General features: G+C 52.1%; 8 protein-coding genes across 8 annotated transcripts, besides 1 other annotated feature; 4 read left to right on the top strand and 4 right to left on the bottom strand.

Annotated features, from left to right (window-relative positions):
* Positions 1–146: 146 nt before the first annotated feature.
* CYME_CML201C (hypothetical protein, conserved) lies at positions 147–419 on the top strand (the record flags this gene model as incomplete). Its single annotated transcript, XM_005536778.1, has 1 exon — positions 147–419. The coding sequence occupies one exon, from the start codon at positions 147–149 to the stop codon at positions 417–419; it is 273 nt and encodes a 90-aa protein (XP_005536835.1).
* A 13-nt stretch (positions 420–432) lies between these two features.
* On the bottom strand, positions 433–1,068 carry CYME_CML200C (hypothetical protein, conserved; the record flags this gene model as incomplete). Its single annotated transcript, XM_005536777.1, has 1 exon — positions 433–1,068. The coding sequence occupies one exon, from the start codon at positions 1,066–1,068 to the stop codon at positions 433–435; it is 636 nt and encodes a 211-aa protein (XP_005536834.1).
* A 738-nt stretch (positions 1,069–1,806) lies between these two features.
* Positions 1,807–4,356: a sequence feature (repetitive element).
* Positions 4,357–7,235: 2,879 nt separating this feature from the next.
* On the bottom strand, positions 7,236–8,579 carry CYME_CML198C (ribosomal large subunit pseudouridine synthase C; the record flags this gene model as incomplete). Its single annotated transcript, XM_005536776.1, has 1 exon — positions 7,236–8,579. The coding sequence occupies one exon, from the start codon at positions 8,577–8,579 to the stop codon at positions 7,236–7,238; it is 1,344 nt and encodes a 447-aa protein (XP_005536833.1).
* A 1,639-nt stretch (positions 8,580–10,218) lies between these two features.
* Positions 10,219–12,546, top strand: CYME_CML197C (probable long-chain fatty acid coenzyme A ligase; the record flags this gene model as incomplete). Its single annotated transcript, XM_005536775.1, has 1 exon — positions 10,219–12,546. The coding sequence occupies one exon, from the start codon at positions 10,219–10,221 to the stop codon at positions 12,544–12,546; it is 2,328 nt and encodes a 775-aa protein (XP_005536832.1).
* Positions 12,547–14,815: 2,269 nt separating this feature from the next.
* On the top strand, positions 14,816–15,364 carry CYME_CML196C (60S ribosomal protein L11; the record flags this gene model as incomplete). The annotated part of the gene is made up of 1 exon (XM_005536774.1): positions 14,816–15,364. The coding sequence occupies one exon, from the start codon at positions 14,816–14,818 to the stop codon at positions 15,362–15,364; it is 549 nt and encodes a 182-aa protein (XP_005536831.1).
* Positions 15,365–15,700: 336 nt separating this feature from the next.
* On the top strand, positions 15,701–16,240 carry CYME_CML195C (hypothetical protein; the record flags this gene model as incomplete). The annotated part of the gene is made up of 1 exon (XM_005536773.1): positions 15,701–16,240. The coding sequence occupies one exon, from the start codon at positions 15,701–15,703 to the stop codon at positions 16,238–16,240; it is 540 nt and encodes a 179-aa protein (XP_005536830.1).
* Positions 16,241–17,469: 1,229 nt separating this feature from the next.
* CYME_CML194C (phosphoribosylaminoimidazolecarboxamide formyltransferase / IMP cyclohydrolase) lies at positions 17,470–19,317 on the bottom strand (the record flags this gene model as incomplete). The annotated part of the gene is made up of 1 exon (XM_005536772.1): positions 17,470–19,317. The coding sequence occupies one exon, from the start codon at positions 19,315–19,317 to the stop codon at positions 17,470–17,472; it is 1,848 nt and encodes a 615-aa protein (XP_005536829.1).
* A 2,686-nt stretch (positions 19,318–22,003) lies between these two features.
* CYME_CML193C (hypothetical protein, conserved) lies at positions 22,004–22,819 on the bottom strand (the record flags this gene model as incomplete). The annotated part of the gene is made up of 1 exon (XM_005536771.1): positions 22,004–22,819. The coding sequence occupies one exon, from the start codon at positions 22,817–22,819 to the stop codon at positions 22,004–22,006; it is 816 nt and encodes a 271-aa protein (XP_005536828.1).
* Between the last annotated feature and the right edge of the window lie 447 nt (positions 22,820–23,266).

Genomic DNA, 23,266 nt, shown 5'->3' with positions numbered 1-23,266 from the left:
ATGCCGCCGCCCCAACGCGCATGTAATTACGTGGGGCAGCTATGTCTAAGTGTCGCGAATCCGTATGGCGCTGCTCGGGCCCGCTCGTCGTCACGTAACGAAAGGGCGCGCAATGCCATCTGCGTTCGCGTTGCGCAGCAAGCGGTATGCGCCTACTTCGGCACGAAGCACTAAGCTTGTACAGAGAAAGCCTCCGCACTTGTAAAGCTTTCACCTGGCAACATCCATCGGGCAAGGCGTGGCGAGAGATCCTTGCGGAGACGCTCCGTAAGGAGTTTGAAGCGGGTCGTCTTGAAACGCAACCGGATAGAATCCTGGAGTTGCTTGTCAACGGCCGGGAGGCCCTTCGAAAAACACAGGAGCTTTTAGTTCAAAAACAGCGTGAACTACAGAAACGGCAGTCGCTCAGTTCAAACTAGCCAAGGGACACTTTCACTGTGTACCTGAGTGGTCCGGCATGATGCTGCTTGTGAGGCCCTCGCGTTGTAGTCCCTGGCAGTACTCTTCTGCGAGTTGTTTCCAGGTCGTTGTAACCGTTGCGACGCCGGCTTTGTGAGCATGCACTGTAATACGGTGGGCCTTGTAGCGGGTCAACGTCTTCACCACTTTGACGAGCGTATGTGTAACATAGTCGAACGTGTGAATATTATCGTTGTGCAGTAAAACACGCCACATCGGCTCTTTTGCCGTCTTTTCTTTTTCTCGAACGGCTGGCTTCGTCTTTGTGATGACAGCAACGCCCCCACCTTCTCGTTCTCGTTCCCCGGACTCGTCACCGCCGGGAGCACCTGCTCCCGTGCCCGGGGCGAACTCTGCTGGCTTGCCTCCAATCTTGCCGGGTCCTTTACGGCCAATGTCAGCCATTTTCAGAGACCTCAGCGTCCTCTCCCTTTGGGCGTGTTCTGCGGAGATGGAGACACCACCTGCGGAAAAACGGGGCCAGCGCTGACATCCGACTCGCAGGTCGCGCTGCGTCCCGGCCGCACTCCGGTTTCGAGGCCACGGCGCAAACACACAGAACGCCGTGCTGTGACTTTGTGGTTGCAAACCTTGGTTATCCCGACTCATTCTCAAAGGCAACAAGAGGCTGCTGCGAAAACTTTCGGAAAGAACGATAGTGAGGTGAACACCTTCAGAGAGAAGCAATAGAACGCAGAGAGCTCCAACGTGTTCGCAAAGCGTCGTGCAGACTCCGTCGCGCACGCACTTGCAGTACGCGCAGTGGTAACGCGCAAACCGCTGCGGCCTTGACGTATGTCCGTAGTCGTGGAGCGGGGACGGCATCCCGTGAGGTTTGTTCAGCTTGTTCTGCAAAACGATAAACGTTCTACAATCATGGAGTATATTTAGACACGCCCACTCAAAGACGATTTCCGGCCATTTTTGACAAGGCGCTTGCGATCGGTTCCTGCTTCTCCTTGTACCATCTTGAGACTAAGAGGGTGCCCCACAGAGTTGGATCGCGCGTGTCAGCCCTACGGGTCTCGTCTTTAACACCGAACATCGTCTTAAATTGATAGCAGCATGAAAGTCACGGTTCACGAACTCCTTGATTTAATTGCTGCTGGTTGAACGCGCCGTTGGAAGGAGACCTCGAACTCGGGTCCTCGGTGCAGTTTCCTGCTCCGTCAGCTCTTCGTACTTTTCTATCGCTCTCGTGCACTGCTGCTTGCGCTCCATCCCTAAGCTCTGAAGTATGCACCCCCAACTCGTAGTGTGGGTCGGATTTTCGAAAGTCATCCATCGGTACTGGGAAAAAACGGCGTGCGCACTTCACGTAGGCACGCGTCGACGAAGTGGGTATGCTACCTTTGTTGGGTGCCCAGCGCCCTGCTAGATATGCTACTACGAGCTTTTGACTCTCGTCTTCCTTGAGGGCGCTCAACTGACTCATGATCTTGGCGAATGCATGCTGCCCCCTCTATACAGGTTCATACGCTGACGAGCCCGCCGGTGCTCTGTACACTCTTTCCACAGCTCCTCGTCATGAGCAGCACGAGTTTCCATGAACTCTAGAAAAGCTTGAAAGTCCGCTCCGTTGAGAGGTACCGGGCTGAGCGCCTCCAAGTGCTCATTCCCTCCTGCATTTCACGTCTCAGTCTTTTTCCTCGTATTCATTATTCCCGAATCTCGGTAATATCTCGCTCTTGAGAGCTTTAACAGACGCATGTCTTTCTAACGTATGTTGCCGTCGATTCCATCTTCCGCACACTTGGGTGCAGCGGTGGTTATGATATTCATGTTCCTAGGGCCCGCGCCTCCAACAAAGTCGTTCTCCTGCACCTCCTGCGTCGCCAGATTCGCCTCCTTCCTATCCTCATGCTTCGTCACGGGCGATATCGAGGGTGGAATAGGACAATCTGTCTTCAAGCGCCGAAAGGGTACGCATATGGATACTCCATCGCTGTCGATCGTCCCTGTGAATATCTTTTTCGTATTTTTTTCAGACGTTTGAAATCAAAGATATTCTTACAGTACGTCTCCCGGTTTTCACCGGTGAATTCTATCTTCCTCACATCGAACTCCGGACTGATCTCCTTCATGGTGACGTAAAGGGCTGCGGAGTCGATTGTCACAAAATGTGACTTGATGTTGAACAACGGAACGACACTGAGGCGCTTCCTCAGAAGCGCAACCTTCCGTTTCTCTGCTTCTTCCTTTTTACCCACACCCAGCTCCATCTCCGCCTTGCGTTCGATTTCTCGGTCCAAAAACACGAAAAAGCAGAGGATGAGGGGACGACATCCTTCTCCATCTTTTCTCATATCTGATACCTTTTCTATTTGGTTGACCAGCCAAAGAACCGCACGGTGCTCTTGAACAGCCCCACGGATAACAGAATCTTCATTCCTGATAATGTGCAATGTCTGCTTGCTGAAGAATTCGATCTCATCTTCATGCTGGCAACCGTTTGTGATGGCATTGGTAGTGTTCCATATCCCGTTACGAGGGAGGCCCGGGTACAGCGCAAAGATGGAGCGAATCACGAAACGTTCGAGGTTCATAATCATTTGGTGCCTCAGGTTCGTAGCGCACTGCATTGCTCCCTATTCGTGAATACGCGAATCACCCCTGTATCGAATACCGTTGAAGCGGTACTCAGCGTGGTTTTCGTAGAGGGCATGCACTCGCTCATTTCTCGTCGACGCCTACTCTGTGCCAAACATGGGGTGGCGAGCAAATGTCTTGTTGAAAAATTCCTCCGGAACCTCGACTATTTTGATGCCCGTAACGTCATGGTACATCTTACTCACCTTACGCATTAGCCAAGACGAAGCCTTGATAATACTCATGGAGTACGACTCGACACGGTTTCTGATAGCCTCTCGCAACTTTTGTTCGTACGGATCATTTATTTGACGTAGAAGAAAGGCTTCCATTGCCATCTCGTCATACTGTCGCTTCTCATGCAGCTTTTGACGCCTGGCCTCCTGCATCTGCTTCTTCGTCTTCTCCTGTTCCTCTGGACTCAGCATTGTTTTTCATTTCGTGTCGAACCTGGCGACACTGGGCCTCCAGGATCCTGGACTTGTATGTCCGTAACTTTTCCTTGAATTTTGATTTTTGAAAGTGAGCGCACTTCGAACGCGTATGCTAAAAAAACGAAAAAACTCTTGGACACGCTCGCATGTGGGCTGAAGCAGAATTCCGAACAAACACTATATTTTGCTAGGACTTGAACGCAAATAGAAAGCATGCGTTAGAGCAACACGCTTAATATCGGTAGACCATGATGTTGTCGTACATGGACCTCGTCCCCAGCAACAGTGCATGCTCCACATGCTGCTTCGCGTGTTTCCGGTGCGAGTCTACATCTGAGAGGGGTCGCGTTTCCCATCAGCGGTGAGATATGCGTCGTGTCTAATGCCTGCGAGATATGGATGTGCACGTATCGAGCGCATTATAGAAAAAAGAACAGAAACTAGGCACAAACTAGCGACGAGATAACAATCCCCACCTCTTCGGTAAAAGTGAGAAGAGGAAAAAGTTTGCCGCATTCGCGAAAGTATACCTTCCAGTAGGGAGATCCCGCAACCCGGACGAGGCTGCCTGGCTCGCGCTACAGTGAGACTCGGCAGTGGCTTGCGCTATAGTGAGACCTGAGCAGCTCGTCTGCGAAGCCGTTTATACTGGGGCAAGGAGCGGATGTGCTGCGTCTGGGCGTCGCCCACGATGCAGTCATCTCCTAGTATATCGCTTCGCGCTGTCGCAGGCAGGACGTCTATCAGCGCAGATTGCAGGCTCCCAGAATGATTATGAATCCCGACCTTGTGTCAAGAGCAGCACGCCTCGAGCCGACGACCTCAGTTGTAAGGCAAAGCCGTACTGTCCCGATGCTGCATCCGCACTAGCGGTTTAGGCCATACAGCGGATGTTCACGGCATGCACTTGGCGCACATAGAACGTACAAAACGACCATTACCTCCGAGAGAAAATATGGGTAATGGAACCTTAGGGTAGAGTGCAGCATAATGGACGCTTTCTCGAAAGCAACTGGGTGCATAGCTGCATACAATCCGAAAGTGCTGCACCGAGTTTTTGGCATCGATGACCCGGGTTCTATCAAAATGGAAGAGAGCACTGCTCGCTCTCTTCATGGTTTTCGATTTCTCGAACTCTGTTCGGATGTAAGGCCTCGGCATTCGAAGTGAAGCCATGCGTGCTTACGAATTCAATAATAGTTTTGGGATTCTCGGAGGCGTTTTTGGGTGGCTCCCTGGACTTGTAGCCGCCGGAACTCTTTCATTTGCGGGATCCGAGATGATTTGCGATGCCCCCAAAGGAGGGCTCGTCGAATGACCGAAATCGAGCATTCAATGCTTACGTACAAGTCTCCACGCTTCTCCTTTTCTCAGGTTTGGCATGCTTAAATCAAATACGTTTCAAGTTTTGGATCTTTCTCTTTCAATGTGATCCACGGACGCAGCAATGCACGTCACTGGATTGACGAGGAAAAACTTCGACCTGCTCCATTGGGGACATATTCAAGAACTCTTACTGAAAGTTCTCTAAAACTATCGCGTCAAATAATCGATTCTGCTCAGAAGGACCAAGATTTGTTTATTTTTGGCCACCAAGGAGACGGCATTCAACGGCAGCACGATGCCTGTCTTGAGATACGCTTCCAAAGGCATCCGCCTCCTCTGTTTGAAAGCAAACAGGTCCCGCGCTCGGAGTTGAGTTATCGCAGCGCTGGCTTCCTGTGGATAATGCGCAACCGTTTTGTCTGATACGGGCGCAGACGGATCGAGATATGTCGACTTGATCTCCAGCCTATGGCTTCCTTCCGGTGCTTTTTCATTTTGGGCAACATCGAGTTCCACAAATTCCGTATCAAATGCGAAACCATGCTCTTTACGGTGCCTCCGACAGAGTACTCGCCAAATGGCTCGCGCGAAGAAGCCGGTGATTGGAGCGTACAATACTGGGCATGAAACAGAGGAGCGCATCACAGGAAGCCCATTGCACCAGTCAACTACTTTTGCTGAGCGATGAGGTGAGCGTTTATGCACCACAAGGAAGCCCCCGGGGTGTAGGAAATGGGGTGGAAGTACGGGAACGTCTGAACTGAGCCAAGTGTACCCGCTGCGAAAGGCAAACGTATGCTATATAACAAGGCGATCAAACGGGCAAGCGAAGCGTAGATGGCGACCACCATCTGCGCATCAAACCTGTGAAAAACAGCAGGAAAGAACCAAGTTGAAACTTCAAACTCACCACCGACATCCTTTGAATGCCGATAACGATGCCGCGGCGAGAGGAGAGAGCGGCGATGGAAACTCGGATATGAGCGAGAGAAAAAGATATCTGCTTCCAAAACTGTCCCAAAATGTCTGGCTTGCGATAATTGAATGAAAGCGAACGTTTCTCCTGGACACCCGAGTAAGGAGCGCGTCCCATTTTAATCTAAAATGGGTAGAATGACGCTGGAGCATCGTCTGTATTCCAGTTTGAATTCGATATGAAAAACTGCCGCGTCAAAACATTCCACCGGCAGAACGCGAATCGTGGACACTTACTTCGTGCTACGCGAGAAGTGTGCTCGATTCAGCCGCAAAATCTTTCGCTGTTCCCACGCGCATTTTCGAGCGTTCCCGCTTGAAAATACACATTAAGGTGCAACTTGTCACAAAACCGCCTTTACACAAGCTTAGAATATGATTGCGACTGGTTTGGCGCGAGGACGGGGTTCGGTCCAGGCGCGCTCACGGCCGCCGGCTTGTGCCGTGGCTCTCATTTGCCACCAAGTATCAGCTATTCACTCGTGCGGGTGAGCTCAGAACATTTAATTACATGCGCTTTCAGTCTCAATGAGCCATACGTGGTCGTGAACAGGAAACACTGCGGCGCACTGGCGAGCCGTTCCAGAACACTGAGCCAGTCAAACGTTCACAGGCTAAACGTGCGCACTTCTGTCAGACAGAGCACTCGCATGGATCCCGGATGCGCACCCTGACCGGTGTGCCACGAGCCGATGCCTCTCAAGGCAATCCAAAGCTGTTCTGTGTCTGCACGAGGGCAGCAGCGCCAACAGCGGCGCATGGAGCGTACCCGCAAGCGTTCGACTTGAGCGTCGCGCTCGGGACATTGCTAGGTCGATCTGGCCTCTATCCAATGCAGAGACTGGTTTGGAGTCGGTAGAGCATGGGGGAATCTATGGGCGAGAGGTGATCACTGCTCTGGTTGCCAACAGCAATGACGCGTTTTGGAAATCCCTGTTCAATGACGCCCATTCAACGCTGCGACAAGCTGATCAGAGCTTCGTGCAGTTCGCATCAAAACGCCTCGAGGTCCGACGCGACAATTGCTGGAATTTTTGAAGCGGTTCGCACCTGTCTGCATACCAGACAAACTTACTAAATATGAGGCAGCTCGATGTTGAGCCTGCTGCACAAAACACTTACGAGTGAAGTTTTTCGTCCACGTCTCCAATCTATGAGACACATCCACGTCTCGTATGCGTCAAAGGCGGTCGGCCAGCGATAGACCTTGTGTTCACGATATTTACCACATGAGATCGATGAGTCTTACCAGGAATCCCGGGCATGCGCGAAGTTTATCTGCTTCCAGGGAAGCGGCTTGCATGCACGATGTCGCTTGCCGCTTGACCCCAATCCATTCCCACTGATCGAGTTCGAAGCAGATCGTACCCCGAATGCCACTCTGGACGCTGAGCGCGTAGAGCGTCTCTCGTTCCAGTCTACACGTAGCATCGCGCATCGTAGGCAAGGCATTTAAGGATGCTCTACCTCACCCGAAAAATCTAACCACGCAGGGCTTTCCGCCTCGATATAAATTTTCCTGCCTTCTGAAGTGGTGAATGCGAGCGCGACTGCATGCAAATGGTGACAGTTTGTTCCCTGTAAATCACTCAGAGAGCCGTAACGAACGTCGCCGTGAACAGGCATACCCAGAGCATGTGCATGGAGACGGATCTGGTGTGTCCGCCCCGTGACAGGTGCACACAGAACACGGTACAACATCGCTGGATGTGCTTCCAAGTCACCGACAAGACTATTCTCGGATTTAAGCGGCGTCCTGTTTTCGATGCGAAACCAAGTCTCTGCAATACGAACTGGACGGCGCATTCGATCGTGCAGACGTTGCCCGACGCATTCAAGAGGGTAGAGACGGTGCAGTCCCCGCCTTGTGGTGCCGTGCCCACTTATGACCCGTAGCACACACCCAACTTGAAACATGGGTGGCATTTGATCATCATGCTGCATATGTTTCCATTGCACTTGGTGCAAGTTTGCGATATAGAGCTTCTCTAGGCTGCCTGAGCGTCTTGTGGTCAGGGCATTACAGACTTGATTCGCCAAAGGCGTTTTTCCAAAGAGTAAGATGCCGCTCGTATCCCGGTCGAGTCGGTTCGCTAGGCGCCAGGCCTGTGCACTTTGTCGGTGCTCTGGCGACTCAGACATCATGGCCATGTACAGAACTGTCGATGACAGGACCCCAGCGGGTTTAGAGTACGCGATAAATTCATCGTCCTCAAACAACTTTCGCGGTGGTTGTACTTGCCAGTCTGCGGGCAGACTGGCTGCATGGGCGCAAGGCAATCCGTCCCGCTGCGTTGAGAACTCCGGCCCTTCAGCCACATGCAGATGTTTCGCACCGCTCCATTCCCAGTGTTTCGTGTAGTACGACTCCAGGGTAGTGGCCCTTTGGCCGCGCTCGACCTCGACCGCCCTGCGGAGCTCGGGTTCGTCAGCAAGATAGGTTTCCGATGCGTCTAGACAGTCGAGTTTCAATAAAGTCGAATCGCTGCAGGCGTTGGAAAAGGCAGCAAGCTTGGCTGCTGACGCGCTTGCATCGCGCTCAGCGCTGAGGACAACGGTGTACGTGGCTCGCCAGAGCTTCGACGAAGTGTACGCTTGCACACGTGGTAAGTCGCCAGCCAGGCTCATACACTGGTTCGAGGAGCGTCTATTCTGTTCGGAAAACAACTTTTTACGATCGATTGAGTTTCCCCAGTGACCTGCACCAGGGCGTGATCGGTAACTTCGTTTCCAGTGCCTTGCGGCGCTGTGCACGTTTACCTTGGTGCGCCCAGCTTGGTGTAACACAACGCGCATGAGGCGCTACAGAGCGCAACAGGGAACAGACTCGTAACAAATCATTCAGCTTACCTCTAAAGCGCTCATTCAGTAGCACGTTCCAGGGCGGCCTCCGAGCTTATAGGTATTTGGAACGCAGTCGCAGCTGCAACAGCTTAGACCATAGCCGCTGGTTATCCCCGTCCCAGAACTGGAGACTGTCAACTCGATTCTGTTTCACTCCTGGTGCGTTGCATCGCAGCAGATCGGGATCCCTATGTAATATACTCTGCAGATTCTAGACGAATTGCCTGTGGGGTATGTTCGTTACTGAAGTGTCCATGGAGGACAGCATTCCTCCTTCAGGTCCGTCATACCACAGGACTCTGATGATTGAGGAACAATGGAAGAAACAAGTATGTGCGCTCTGTGGCAAATACAGATATTTTTAGAGACTGCTTGCCGTCAATGGTAGAAAACGACACGTTGATCATCTTAAGAAAAGCAAAGGATATGGTCATAGCCGTCACAGGTGTCTCCGTTTTCTCAACAGCTTGTTCCTATGGTCCTGGAAACCCTGGGACACTGTCGCAGAAGAGTCCTAACTCACCCAAGGGCATCGTCCATCGTGATTGCATCGACAGCGTTCCTGAAACGTCGCTATCCGTATAAAGCAGAGAGACGTCAGTTCGTGCGTTTTAGTCGATGAGACGTGCGTCGGACGGAACGGCCGGTGCATGTTTGGGCATTCGCGGAGAGGGAGATCGTTCTAGGTCCGATCGAGCACGATGAGAACGACAACATCATCCTCTGTTCGAGCTGCGGTGGATTGATTTGGCTCCTTCAGCTTCACCCGTAGAGCAGGCACGTACAACAGCACCCACTTTGTCGAATCATAGAAGACTTTCCTCTGACCTTTGGCGGCGTCCCTCTACGGTCAGACGCAGCATTTCACCATTCCTCTTGCGTTCGAGCTTTCGACGAATGTGTTGGGGTAGAGCTGCTTTTCATTTCTCCGTACTCTACGTGATTAAACCTCATCAGATAAGTCTTTCATATCGAGAAAGGTAAAGATCGCTCAACTGTGCGAATCGCTGAAGCTTTCAGCACACGGCGACAGCGGGCTATAATTCATCTTTCTTCCGCAAAAGCCACCCCCCTCCAGAAATGTCCCCACCTAAAGGCGTAGGGAATTGCATTCATTTGCAGTAAGAAAAAATGCAAGGGAAAGGAATGGATATGGAATTCGAGGACCCTGGAGGGCCGGTATCGCCCGCTGCCGAAAACAAACGGAAAAATCCTCTTCTCATCACCCATCGAAGGCAAAAAGTAGCAAGTGACGAAAAGCACGAAGGAGAGGAAGGCAGTAGATAGGCGAGAAAAAGCGTTTGCCCGACGGGTCGATGACGAGACCCTAGTCGCACAGAGGGCATGCGTTCGAGGACTCCTTGCACTGATGAGTTCCACCAGAGGCCATGAGTGCACAGAGTTCGTGAACCGAGACCTCAACGCCACCATCGATTTCAGCCGATGAAGACGAGACCTACGGCGCTGACGCGATCCGATGCTGTGAGGCAGCGACTCAGGCTCAGGATCTACGAGGCCAGGCTGAAGCCGATATAACAGTCGAGAGGTAAAAAGGCTGGGAGGCGTCTGCGGGTAGGTATATATATACTCGATGGTTATGAAACATTTTCGTACCAGTGACGTGCCAAGTGACTCTGGTTATGCTTTTGTTACCCCTGCAGCAAGCCCGACACCGGGGCCGGCGCCTATGCGATCGCTCAGCAGCAACCTTCACCTGGGCGTGCAGGGAAATTGCGAACAGCACGGCAATGACACGCTTGCGTCGCTGTGGTTGCAGCCCAGGGCACAGAACACGTTCCAGACGCCTCAGGGCTCAGCGTCTAGGTCGTACAACATGGCGCATCGGGTAACTCGTGAGCGAACGTTAGGCAAGGTTGAAGATTCGAAGAAGCCGAATAATGCAGCTCCATTCCTTGCAGGAATCTTCACGCAGAATCCTGAAGGGTCTCCAAGCGACTCGTTCCTTTCTCCCGGTTTACAGGGAGAGCAGCCCCCACAACTCGCGCTTACTCAAGAGGAGACTAGAACGAAAACCTTATTGAACCTTTTTTTCGATAATGCTCATGGGATTCGGAGAAACTGTGCGGATTCTGCTGCCCTGGCATCGAAAGAAGGCGACGGATGGGTATCCATCTCGTGGAAGGAGTACGGTAGACTGGTTTGTCAAATCGCTAACGGCCTGAGGCAATGCGGGTTCGAGGCCGGCGACCACGCTGCCATCTTGGGTTCGAACTCACCCAGATGGCTTATCGCGGACCTGGCGGTCATGTGTCTTGCAGGCTGTACCACCGGTCTATATCCGAACGATCTAGCGGAGCAAGTTGCGTTTGTCTGTGAGAATTTTCGAGCGAAAGTTGTTTTCGTGGACTCTGAAATGCAGTACGCAAAGCTGCTAGATACTGCGGAAATGCTTGGGGAGCTTCAGCTCGTCGTGCTCATGAATGATACCACACGAGAAGTTTCGCCTCGATGCGGTCGGAAACCACACTGGAAAAATATTTCGTGGAGCGAACTATTGAAAAAAGGCCGACGGCACTTTGAGAGCGCAGCAACGAACATTGAACGCCAAGCGAGAGCCATTTTGCCGTCGGCAATCTGCATGACCGTATACACTTCGGGGACAACGGGAAAACCCAAGGGAGCATGCTATCGACATCGCAACCTTTATTTCATTGCAGAGGAAATATCCCGTTGTGTAGGTTCAAACGGCGGCGATATTACACTGTCGTTTCTCCCACTCTGCCATATCGCGGAGCGCATTCAAGGTGAATTGCTTGCTATCTATGATGCGAATGCCGTCTATTTTGCGGAGAGCTTTGCTACAGTGAAGAACAACCTGGCGGAGGTGCGTCCGACCCTGTTCCTGTGCGTGCCAAGGGTATGGGAAAAGTTTGCGTCCGCGCTCAAGCAACGCTTCGCCTCGGAGGCGCTCCTTCGACGCGCCGTCATCAGCCAGGCACTCCGAAACGGCGCATCCATTGGTGAGTGTCGCAACAGCATACGCGGACAACGGCCAGCCATCTGGACCACCGTCCAGTGGCGCCTCTACCAGAAGCACATCATTGGCAAAATCCTGACGCTGCTTGGGCTCGATCGATGTCATACGTTCGCCTCGGGAGCAGCGCCGCTGAATCCAGAGATCTCACGCTTCTTCCGGAGCATAGGTATCGACATCGCGGAGCTGTATGGCCAGAGCGAGAGCACGGGTGTCATCGCGCTGACGCCAAAAGGCGCCATCAAGCCGGGGACCGCGGGCCTGCCCCTCCGTGGGATTCAAGTAGTTCTTGGTGCGGATGGAGAAATCCTCGCGAAAGGCGATAACGTCTTCGCTGGTTACTACAATGATGCACGAGGTACTGCCCAAGTTATTGACAATGCTGGGTTCTTGCACACCGGTGATGTTGGGAGTTTCGATGAGGACGGCTATCTTGTTGTCACCGATCGCCTGAAAGATCTGATTAAAACATCAGGCGGGAAATTCATCGCGCCTCAGCCAACAGAAGCGCGGCTTAAAACGTTCGACGGCATAGCCCAAGTAGTGGTTATTGGCGACGGAAAACCGTACTGCACTGCACTGATTACGCTAGATGAGGGTGCGCTCCCGGCGTTGACCTCTAAGATTGGCATAGAATCTACGGAGTCTCGCCCCGATATACTCTCCAGAGATAAGCGAATCATTGATGTGATTCAGCATTACATCGATGAAGTGAACGCGACACTGCCGTCGTATGCAACGATCAAGTACTTTCGAATCCTTCCCACCGAGCTTACCGTGGAAGGCGGCGAGCTCACCCCAACCCTGAAAGTTAAGCGCCGTGTCGTACAAGAAAAGTACGCCCATGTCATCGATGAAATGTACGTCTCAGGTGAGAGGGCAACCGCTAAAGCATCCGGGAACGCCCTTCGAGTGGCACCATAAAGGAATAAGGTAGAAGCTTTTCGTGCAGAGCGTGCGTTCGCAAGGGCACTGACACGTTCCTGTCGTCATGGGCAAATCGACTGAATCATGAATGCATATGCATATGGAAGCGTCTATGACATTTCGCTGTTCAGAATACATGCACCAAACGACACCCGTAGCAGAATAAGATTGAATATATCCAGTTACTCGGGCATACACGCCAAACTTTGGGCCTCTTCTCACAATTGTCAACACCAGCCCCTGGCGGCTTTGTCGGCGGCTGCCCCAACTCCCTCTCTCATATCTTCGGCTCTGAACGCGCTAGACGCCTGTTTTGCTGAAGCTCTATTGTCAGTAGTCCACGGTTGTTCGCACCTGCCTCAGAGTCTCGATCTCGCCGCATCCGACTGCTGTTTACGCTTCACCTGCACAGACGAAAGTTGTTACTGCCTTTTCACTTGCTATTTCCCTCTTCTTTGTATACAGCGTCGGAATGCCTTTCACAACGGGGACACTTGACTGTATTCAGGTGTTCCAATAGGCCCGCAATACGTGCTTCTCCTCCGAGAGCTCCCCATGCCACGTCAAGACTCGCTTCAGAGGTCAATGTATGCCCTTGAACGGCACGGAAGGTTCACCTCGATATCCTCCTCCGTTTCCGTGCCCAGAGGCATAAGGTCTGATCACCGACTTCCTCTGGACGATGCGTTCCAAGAGTGCATTATCCGCTGCACTCAAAAGCGTACGATGTCCCATTCGATAGAAGCTTTTTCTACCCGATACTGTTCACGATGAAAAAAAGTACCGCAGACAAAATCAAGGCTGGAGACCAACTCGGATATAATCATCTGTCTGCACTCGCTACTTACAAAACTGTGATGCACTCTCCATTGGAAGCGATCGCTGCTATAACTCAAGTACGAGTCCCAGAGCGCTTTCGACGCAAACAGATGAGACGAGAGCGTCCGAGGGCAGTTTTTGTGAAGGACCACATGCTCTTGTAGAACGCTGTTTCGTCGCATGCCGCAAAAATTGGAGGATTCATTTTTCAAGTAGAAAGGATTACTTTGCAAGACAAGTCCAGAGAGCTTTCGGCATGAGCTTGTGAACAAGGCATCGAGGATCGACGTCGAGTTTTCTCTTTGTCAATCCAGTGGCGAGCATTCGTACACCAATGAGCTGCTTTGAAACAGAAGGATCGAAATCCTGAATAATGCACGTTTTGCATATGGTATACGTAAGGAAATTAGAAGAGTGGAAGCTTCCAGTATGGATTTTATAAGGATACCGGTTATTTAAGGAAATCTTGTTCGAGCGTTGCTATTTCTTGTCGATTCCTGTGACATCAAGGTTTCCAGCGGCGAAGAGGCAAACAAGCCGTTCCGTAATAACGACCTAGGATCGTAAACCCACATCTTGAATCCGTAAGCCGCCACAGCTGTATATCGAATATCGAGGCCGTAAATTTAACGAGAGGGGTCGAAAACGTATCTCAAGGTAGGAATAATGCGAGTAGTTCATGTTGTTCCGTTTATTCGTACTCGGATGAAAAAGGGCTTCTAGCGCAGCATCCCAAACGATATGCCTTTGCAAATCATGGTGACGGACGCGCATTACAAAACGAGATGGTGCAGAAGCCCCCGATCGAAAATTTGTTCGGAAAAAGCACTAGCTAGCACCATTTGTCGAGCCAGCAACCGCTGGATGCCGGAATCCGGTGTGCCTTGGCGTGCAAAGCAAGACTGCATCGCGGGACAGTCTTCAGAGTAGCTTCGGCACGACGCTCAAAAAGTGCGAAAACGAATGCAACAAAACCCACAAATGGGGCACGATGTTTCCGACCCAGTCGATGACCGCCGAGGGCGCTCTGGCGTATGCTTTCGGACGCACGAGCACGAATAAACAGGAATGGCGCGCGTGCTCCGTTTCGAGACCTTGGTGATCACAGCGTCAGGACATGTGTACAAGCTATTGGGCGAATGCGCTGGTAACGACCCCGATAAAGTTCCTTCTGTTAAGGCAGATAAAGAACGCATGGATCCAGAAGCTACTTCGGGTGCCTGCCAGTGTACCAGCAATTTTGAGGTCGACGCTTCCTATCAGGCACCTGCCGGATCGGCTACGGCCGCCTCCGTTGTGCGCCATGTGCCGATCCATGAAACCATAATGTCAAGATATGTACCAAAGTCAATCGGCGGGGAATCGTCGCTACCCGGACTCGTGCGGCGTTAGTATACTCCTGTGTTGTAAGCGTACGCTTTAGCATACCGCTCCTACTGTTATCAAGATGGTAAACCCAAAGAAGCTGGAGAACCCGATGCGGGAGTTGAGAGTGGATAAGCTTGTTATCAACTGCTGCGTCGGCTCAAGTGGTGATCCTCTGACCAAAGCCTGCAGAGTGCTCCAGCAACTGACCGCAACTGAGGAGAACCCTGACGGCCAGGCTGTGGTCACCTCTCGAGCACGCCTGACTATAAGGCAGTTTGGGATCCGTCGCGGCGAGCGCATTTCTGCGCACGTTACAATTCGAGGGCAGAAGGCTTTAGATCTGTTGGAACGTGGTCTTCGGGTGCGAGAGTATGAGTTGCACGAATCAAACTTCTCGGATACAGGTTGCTTTGGGTTTGGCATCCAAGAACACATCGACCTCGGTTTGAAATATGATCCAGCCACTGGTATCTTTGGGATGGACTTTGTTGTTGTGTTGAAGCGACGGGGGGCACGTGTTGCTCGCCGAAGGCGCTGCCGCTCGACGGTCGGGCCGCTCCAGCGGGTATCAAAGGAAGACGCCATCCGTTTCTTCCAGGCCCAGTACGATGGGATCGTTCATCGCTGATCGCCAACGTTACGAGCGCGAATAGACGCGAAGTTATGTTACACCTTTAGCTACTACATGTGCTTTGGTTTGAGGCGGGCTTCAAGGTTCGCGTCCGTGTTGTGGTCTTTGGATGGGCATCGCACATCGCTGCGCCCGAGCGACCCACTATGGAGCTTCCGCGAGCAATGAACTTCAGAGCGCCGGTCATCTTATTTTCGGTAGGAGCTCGAATTGCGATATTTTTCCGATAAAAGCGTCAGCAGCATGTAATCCCTTTTAAACTCGGCCTTATCTGGATCGACCTACGCGAGCGCACAGCCCTTGTCTCATGCAACGCTGGAAGCACGTCCACGGATGGATCGTCGCTTCGTGTTCTGGCCTTCGATGCATACGGCTGAGATGCTGACTGTCAAAAATCGCACACAGGGCGCACGCGTGAAAGCTATGCCTTTCCTTGTTCAGCGAGTGCGCTTATTGACGCCAATGCTTCCCTGCCAGGAGCAGGGCTACCTGTCCGTCAACCAGATGCTCGAGCGTCGGCCTTGCGACCCTTCGCTTCGTGTTCCAATCAGTTCAAGGCAAGGGCCTACAACAGCCCCCCTGCTTGAATGCATCCAGAGGAGTCGACACGCTGCACGGCTCTGCGCAATGCCACTCGCTTCTGCAACGTGTGCTGGGCTTGTGCAAACAGTCCCAGGGACGTTATCCAAGATGATGCGCTGCTCGAACGTGCCGCGGATTCTGGCGACAGCTTTAGCAACGTACTTAAAACGATACCAGGATGATCGACAGAGCTTAATGCCGTTTCCAGCGCTACCCAGCGACCACGATTCGGGCTCATTACAAAAAAACCTTCTGGAAACGCCGTTTGTATCTGCATCGTATAGAAGATAGAGTCGAAAATCTGCTCTTCGAATGCCGCTGTTTGAGACTGCACGCCGTCGACACTATGTTCATGAGTTTTGCATGCCATCGAGCACATAAGCGGTTTTACGATGCTGCAACTTGTGCGAGTGTCTGTGCATCCGGCTCATAAAAGGGACTCTAGACTCGTAGGCTCAGCGTGAGGCCGTTGATGAATCGCTCATAATATCATGTTTACGAACGTGCTGCAGCGTTTCAGGTGCAAGGGTCCTTTTCAATTGCGCTAGATTCTCTATCCTGGTTACTGTTGGCGTTCAAGCAAACTGAAAAGTCTGGCTAGGTACACTAAATTTATACACCACAAAATAACTTGGAGCCGGACCCTGTTCGACAGTTTCTCTCGCAAGAAAGCGTCTGTGGAGGAGCCGAGGTCCAGTCGCCGGCTACTGTGAGCGTTGGCGCAGACAGGCGTGTCTGGCTGGACTTGCCAGTCCTGTCCGGTAACCCACCGGCTCGGAAGAACTTGCTGTTCGTAGGCGTGGTGCAAGTTGCTGAAACTATCTCCCGAAAGAATTACCAGTCCTGGTAATACCTTGGCCTCTTTGAGTTCCAAGAGTGCCTGGACGCTAAACCCGTGGAACCATGAACCGAAGCGACGCTGTCGAACAGCAAGCGTCGCTTGAGTTCTTTGACTCTCTAAGATGCTTGGAACAGGATGCCATCGTCCAAGGTGTTAGGAACGTGCACGCAAAACTACGGGAACTGGCTTTCGAAAGCGCCTGGCAAGATGGGCATCAACTAGGCCGCAATCTAGCGTTCCAGGTGGGCTTCTATCGAAACATGCACACGCTCTTACAACGCGAGATTCAGAATTGCGGCTCGATTCGGGATTTTAGAGAGACCAGTTTTCAAGCGCCTGAGCCTGAAGACAATGCAGTAACCACCGTTCCCAAAGTATGGCGAAACTTCCAAGCGAGCTACAGAAAGCTGGAATCTGCGTACGCGCGACTTGTGCACGACCTTGAGAATGGACTCAGAGAGGCAGACAACATCCAAAACATACCATTGGACGATACAACAGTTGCCGTCAACACAAATGACCTAGAGCGTTTATGCTTGCAGACCCGAGTGGCGCTTTTGCGCGTACTGCGCGCAGCGCGTATGAGTATCGAGCCTCCGAGCGTCTCGACGGAAGCGCGCAGCCATGCGGAAGATGACGCCCTCACGGAATGGTGAGGACCAAGTCCTTGAAATGCATCTCAGTGTAAAAAGTGTCGAATACCGGTAAAGACCATCGCAATCCCTCGTTCATCGGCAGCAGCGATAACCTCCGCATCACGCTTGGACCCGCCTGGTTGAATCACGGCGGTTGCGCCGGCATCCGCCGCGGCAACAAGCCCATCCACGAAAGGAAAGAAGGCATCAGAGGCGACGACAGATCCAGCCGTGCGACTAGTATCCTCCTCGGCCTGGCGCGAGGCTTCCTGCGCTTTCCAGGCTGCAATTCTCGATGCATCTACGCGACTCATTTGTCCCGCGCCAATGCCGACAGTGGCTCCATCTCTAGCATAAACAATTGCGTTCGATTTGACGTGCTTGCAAACTTTCCAGGCAAAAAGCAAATCGCGCATTTCGTTTTCCGTGGGGGTGCGTTTGGTAACAATCTTGAGCTCCTCCGTTGTAACCATCTTCGTATCCAGAGCCTGGACAAGAAAGCCTCCCATGACTGATCGAAAACTCTGCAGTTGCGCCCGCGGATCCGGCATAGCTCCCGTGAGAAGAACTCTGGTCGCCTTCTTCTCAGAAAGAACCTCCAAAGCTTCCGCGGATGCATCTGGCGCGATCACCACCTCAGTGAACGCCTTGGTGATCTGCTCTGCAACTGCTTTATCAATCTTTCTGTTCAACGCAACGATACCGCCAAAAGCAGAAATCGGGTCACAGGCAAGAGCCCTCAGGTAGGCATCTTCGGTCGAGACACCAGTGGCGCAACCGCAGGGATTAGAATGCTTAATAATCGCACATGCGGGCTCTGTAAACTCGCTCACGAGACGGAACGCCGCATCCGTATCCAGGATGTTATTGTAGCTAAGCTCTTTGCCCTGAACCTGTTCGGCCGTTGCAACGCCTGGACAGATCGTTCCTCTCATGTCCATATAAAACGCAGCTGGCTGATGAGGATTCTCTCCATAACGCAGTCGCTGCTTCAAACGTCCGCTTATCGTAATTCGGTCCGGAAACGGCTTCCCGAGACCCTCCATGAACCACGCCGCAATCGAGCTGTCATACGACGCACAGAGAGAGAACGCAACAGCCGCAAGGCGTTTCCGAAGGGACAAAGTTGTACACCCATCATGATCATTCATATCAGCCATAACGTCTGAGTACTGGTGGACGTCAGTGACGACGGTTACGCTCGCGTGGTTCTTCGCAGCAGCTCGGATGAGCGTTGGTCCCCCAATGTCAATATTCTCGATGCATGCTTCATAGCTCCCGTCGTTTCGCACCGTCTCTTCGAAAGGGTACAGATTCACCACAACAAGATCAATGTACTCGATGCTGTGGAGCTTCATCGCTTCTTCGTGTGAGGCGTTACCGCGAACACCCAGGATACCTCCGTGAATTTTAGGAACCAGGGTCTTCACGCGCCCGTCAAGAATCTCTGGAAAGCTAGTATACTCACTGACATCTATTACGGGCACATCATAGCCGCGGAGTTTCTCTGCCGTACCGCCCGTGGATATGATTTCAACATTGTGGCCAACCAGAAACTGCGCAAACTCTCGCAAAGATGCCTTGTCCGATACAGAAACTAAAGCCCTACGGATCTTTTGTAGTCCTTTCTCCGCCTTATCTTTCCCTAATGAGTCCTCGGTCTTCGTGTCTGAGGGTTGCCCCAAGTCCATGCTGGCATGCCGTCCAAAGCTGGGTGCACGCGTCCGTGCCGCGCGAGGCGACAGCGAGCAACGCCGCCGCCGGTGGTCTGCAGGCCCGCTGAGCCGCGCGCAAGCTAAGCCCGAACGCAACTTTGGCGCGGTATGGTCTGCAGCGAAAAGATGGTTGACAGTGGTCACGAAGGGAAGAGCAAGTCCTGCATCATGACGCATTACTCGTGGCTTTTCTGAAGTTTACTTGCACCTCGCGCAAAAAACGTCGCACGCGAATTTAGGCGACTCCGATAAGCTTCGAGCTGCGAAATTGCACCGCGGCGGCAGGTAAGGGATCAAAATGTTCAAAAATGTCCCAAGAACAATGAGGATAAATGTATATATTTACTCACAGACGCGTTCCGGCCTTCTTTGACCGGGTCCCTGCTATCGGCTTCAGCTTTTCCTTGCACACTTCGAGTCTGAGAGGCTGTCCCAGAAAGTTGGCTCGCTCTTGTCAGCCCCGCGGGTCTCGTCTTCAGCACCGCATATCTCCTGATATTCGTAGCAGCTTTCGAGTCTCGGTTCATGAACTCCATGCGGTTCTAGCCGCTGGTTGAACGCATCTTTGCGAGGACTCCTCAAACTCATGCCCTTTGTGTGCCTACAGCCTCGTCATCGTCCCGCTGGGCAAACACCATTTCTCGCATATCTCCCTTTTCCATCTTCGTTATTTGCTCTTCTTCGCTCAATGGTCGGCGAGGAGAGGATTTTTTCGTTTTTGGTCGAAGCCGGCGACACACGGCTTCCAGGATCCTCGCCTTCCATGTCCATAGCTTTCTCTTGGATTTTTTACTTCTTCGAATGAATGCACTTGTTGATGTCCTGGCGTGAAGACCTTTCCGGAGGGAAAAGGACTTGTGGAAGAAAGACAAATAGCCGCGGTGTTACCGTGTGCTGAACACTTCAGCGATCCACCCAGCGAAACGGTCATTCCGTTTCACGATAGAAAACACTCCTCCGATGGAGATGAGCCACGGGGTAAATGGCGGAATGAAAAACAGCTCCACCCCGATAGATTCTGCAAAAGCTCGAACGCAAGTGGAATGGCGCAATGCCACGTTTTCCAATACAATAACGTCGCAAGATGTCAGGGAAGAGTCTTCTATGATTCGGCGTATTGCGTGCTATTATTTGAGCCTTGTCTAAGGGCGGGACTGAGGCCGCCAAGTATATGCACTGCAGTTAGAACAGATAATGATATCCGAGTTCTCTTCGGGTTCCGTCGGGTATACAACGGGCTCGCTTCTCCGCGAATACTCAAATATGTACTGTCCATTTCGCCCGAAAAAAGTCTCGTCGACTGTAAAACCAAAACCGAAATCCCTACGCTTTAAACGGATAGCGACGTTCCAGGAACACTGTCGTTGCGATTCCGGTGGAAGATGGCAGTGCGTTTAGCAAGACTTTTTGTGATTCTGTCCCAGTGTTTTACAGACTACACGAACATGCTGTTGAGAAACATAGACACCTAGGGCGGCTACTGTCATCATACTTGCATTCCTTAAGGTGATCAGCGGGTTGTTTCCGTGCCGTTGATCGCAAGCAGTCTTTGAGAATATCGGAGTTCGCACAGAGCGCATATACTTGCTACTTTCAGTTTTCCTCGAGCATCAGAGTACTGTGGTATGACTGAGCCGCTGGAGGAATCCAAGCCTCCTTGCACCATATGGTAAAGCATATATCCTACAAGCGATTCGTATAAGACCTATAGGGTACATTGCACAGAGATTTCGATCTCCTGCTGCAAAACACTACGGAGGTGAAACAGGATCGAGTTGAAAAATTGTAAGACCCCTGTATACGATTGTATCAAAAAGATCGATTGTTCTAGTTCAAACGGGGCACCCACGAGGGCACCGCTAAAACCCGTATTTTCATGTACACCTGTTTGCAGCAGACAGCACTTGCTGCGTCCAGCGATTGTCGGGGGCGTGTGTGCGTAAGTACTTGTGCAGTGCAGCTCTGCCGGCTGTGTATGGAAGCAGCTTCCGGGAACATTGTGGCCTTGGAGCTGATAGACCAGCGACGTCCCGCAGCTGCAACTGAGAACGGTGAGCGACCGGTAACGCCCCGAAAACTGGCGGGACCGTCACCTCAAAGTCTGCCCCCGGAGGAACAGGCTGGTTCTTGTGCAGAACGCTTCCTGCACCGAGTCCACGAACGTTCCGTTGAGGTTGTCCGGAAGTTGCTGGATGCTGAGGAAAGTTTCGCGGCGCTGCCAAGGAACGTGCAGTTGGACGACGCACGCGTGCCCTCTTTGTACGGCGTCCGGTATCCAAACGGCGGCACTGGTGCGGCGGAGAGCACCGGGTTTCGTCATGTACGACATAGTGAAGTTGCAAAGGACATCCTGCAAGCGCGATTGAGTAAGCTTCTAATGATCGGAGAGTACGGTGGTCAACCGGAGAACCAAGATACTACAGAATTTTCCGATGAAAAGTCTCACCATCGACCTGAGAAAAGAGCTCGAGGAGCACCGGAAGCAGCAAGCGCTCCGAGTCACGAAAACTATACATTAAAAACACCTGAATTGGAGTCTAGAGGGACAAGAAGATCACAGCGTCGCGGGTGGTTACTGGATCATCTTCTGCGAAGGCGCAGCAATAGGTACCCGTAAATTCCCCGCAGAAAACACATTAATCGGAGCTCAGAGGGACGGAAAGATCACAGCGCCGCGACTAGGTAATGGATCATCTCGGGCGTAGGCTCCGTGAGAACCAGTTTCATCGCTTGTGTATGGGCTCGCTGCTATACGCGATTCCGTCAAAGCGCAGAAATGCGCCATCTCGGGCGATTCAATTTCTCACTGTTTTACAACTACTTCACCATCCACAAGAACGGAGAAAAGATTCAAGCCAGGGACTCAGTTGAGCCCATACGTGCATTGAGCATCCTTAGACTCCCTGATGCTTTTCTTGCCAGACCATTTCGGATACACACACTCATAGCTTGTTCTAAATAGCCCATCCATGAGATTTGAGCTACCGACGCCGTCGCTAAAGCTGCAGTTGTATCGCGTATGGTGCATGCCATGCGCCATTGTGCTGAGTCCAGGAAAATAGGGGCAAAAATTGTAGCCCGAATGCTCGTACATACCCCCGAGGCTACCCAGAGCAATGGCAACGAAATGGAAAGCAGCATCTGCCTTGAGCATGCACAAAGGCACCAGATACGGCACGCAAATTTCCAGGACATAGTCGCTCGGGGCCATGTACATGCTACTGAGAGCGATACTTGCTTTGGTAGAATGATGCAGATCGTGCTGCAGAAGCTGGTAACCCCAGCTGGAATGGAGCAAGAATCGGTGTCCGAGGTAAAAGAATATATCGTGTCCTATGGTCATCCAGACCGCGTAAAAGAGGTAGTGCCAGATAGTCTGACGGAGTTGCTGCTGTCTCGAGTCAATGCTGTCGAACGCAACTCCAAGTTTCTCGCATAGGTACATCGACGGGAGCAGAATAAAAAATTGGTTAAAACACACCTGGGGCAAAAGTGCCCAGTACCGCCGTTGGTCTCCTCGAAACTCCTTATAATCAAGGAGCCAGCCACTTTGATCCATTACTTCGAACAGGAAACACCCCAGATGAAAAACAAAAAGGTGCCCCAGGAAGCAGATGACCGAAAGAGGTAACCCCGTCGTCTCCATAAGGTAAACAACTTGGTCACTGACGTGAACCATTGCCCACAGCGACTTGCGAAGGTCCTCTAATTGCAAGAATCAGTATGTATCCCGCCTGAAAAAGCAGCCGCACGCTTCAAGTACTTACGAGGCTCGCAGTAAGCGTCACCCTAGGGACGTGAGGCAGCCTCACTGGGCCGCTGTGACCTCCACACACTGCTTCGAAAAATATGAATCGCGACTGCCCAATGACGCTGTCTCACCGCGCATCGAAAGAAATCGGCTGTCGACGCACGTCATCATCAGCGGCCGGCAAATGCCGGCAAACAGCTACTGGGCATCCTCGTTCTATGACAATAATATACTCTAGGGATTAAAATTAGCTTATATGGGCTTAAATAGCCCACAAGTTTTGGAGCGCTTTCTTGCGCAGTGCCCCCCACAGCAGAACTACGTACTCTTCAAGTGCGTAGAACAGTCTTACGCTACCGTGACTGAAACGAGCCG

The sequence above is a fragment of the Cyanidioschyzon merolae genome, chromosome 12, assembly GCF_000091205.1.
Source record: "Cyanidioschyzon merolae strain 10D DNA, chromosome 12, complete genome".
Lineage (NCBI taxonomy): Eukaryota > Rhodophyta > Bangiophyceae > Cyanidiales > Cyanidiaceae > Cyanidioschyzon > Cyanidioschyzon merolae.
The sequence above is the reverse complement of the archived record's forward strand: the minus strand, read 5'-3'. Positions and strand labels throughout refer to the sequence as shown.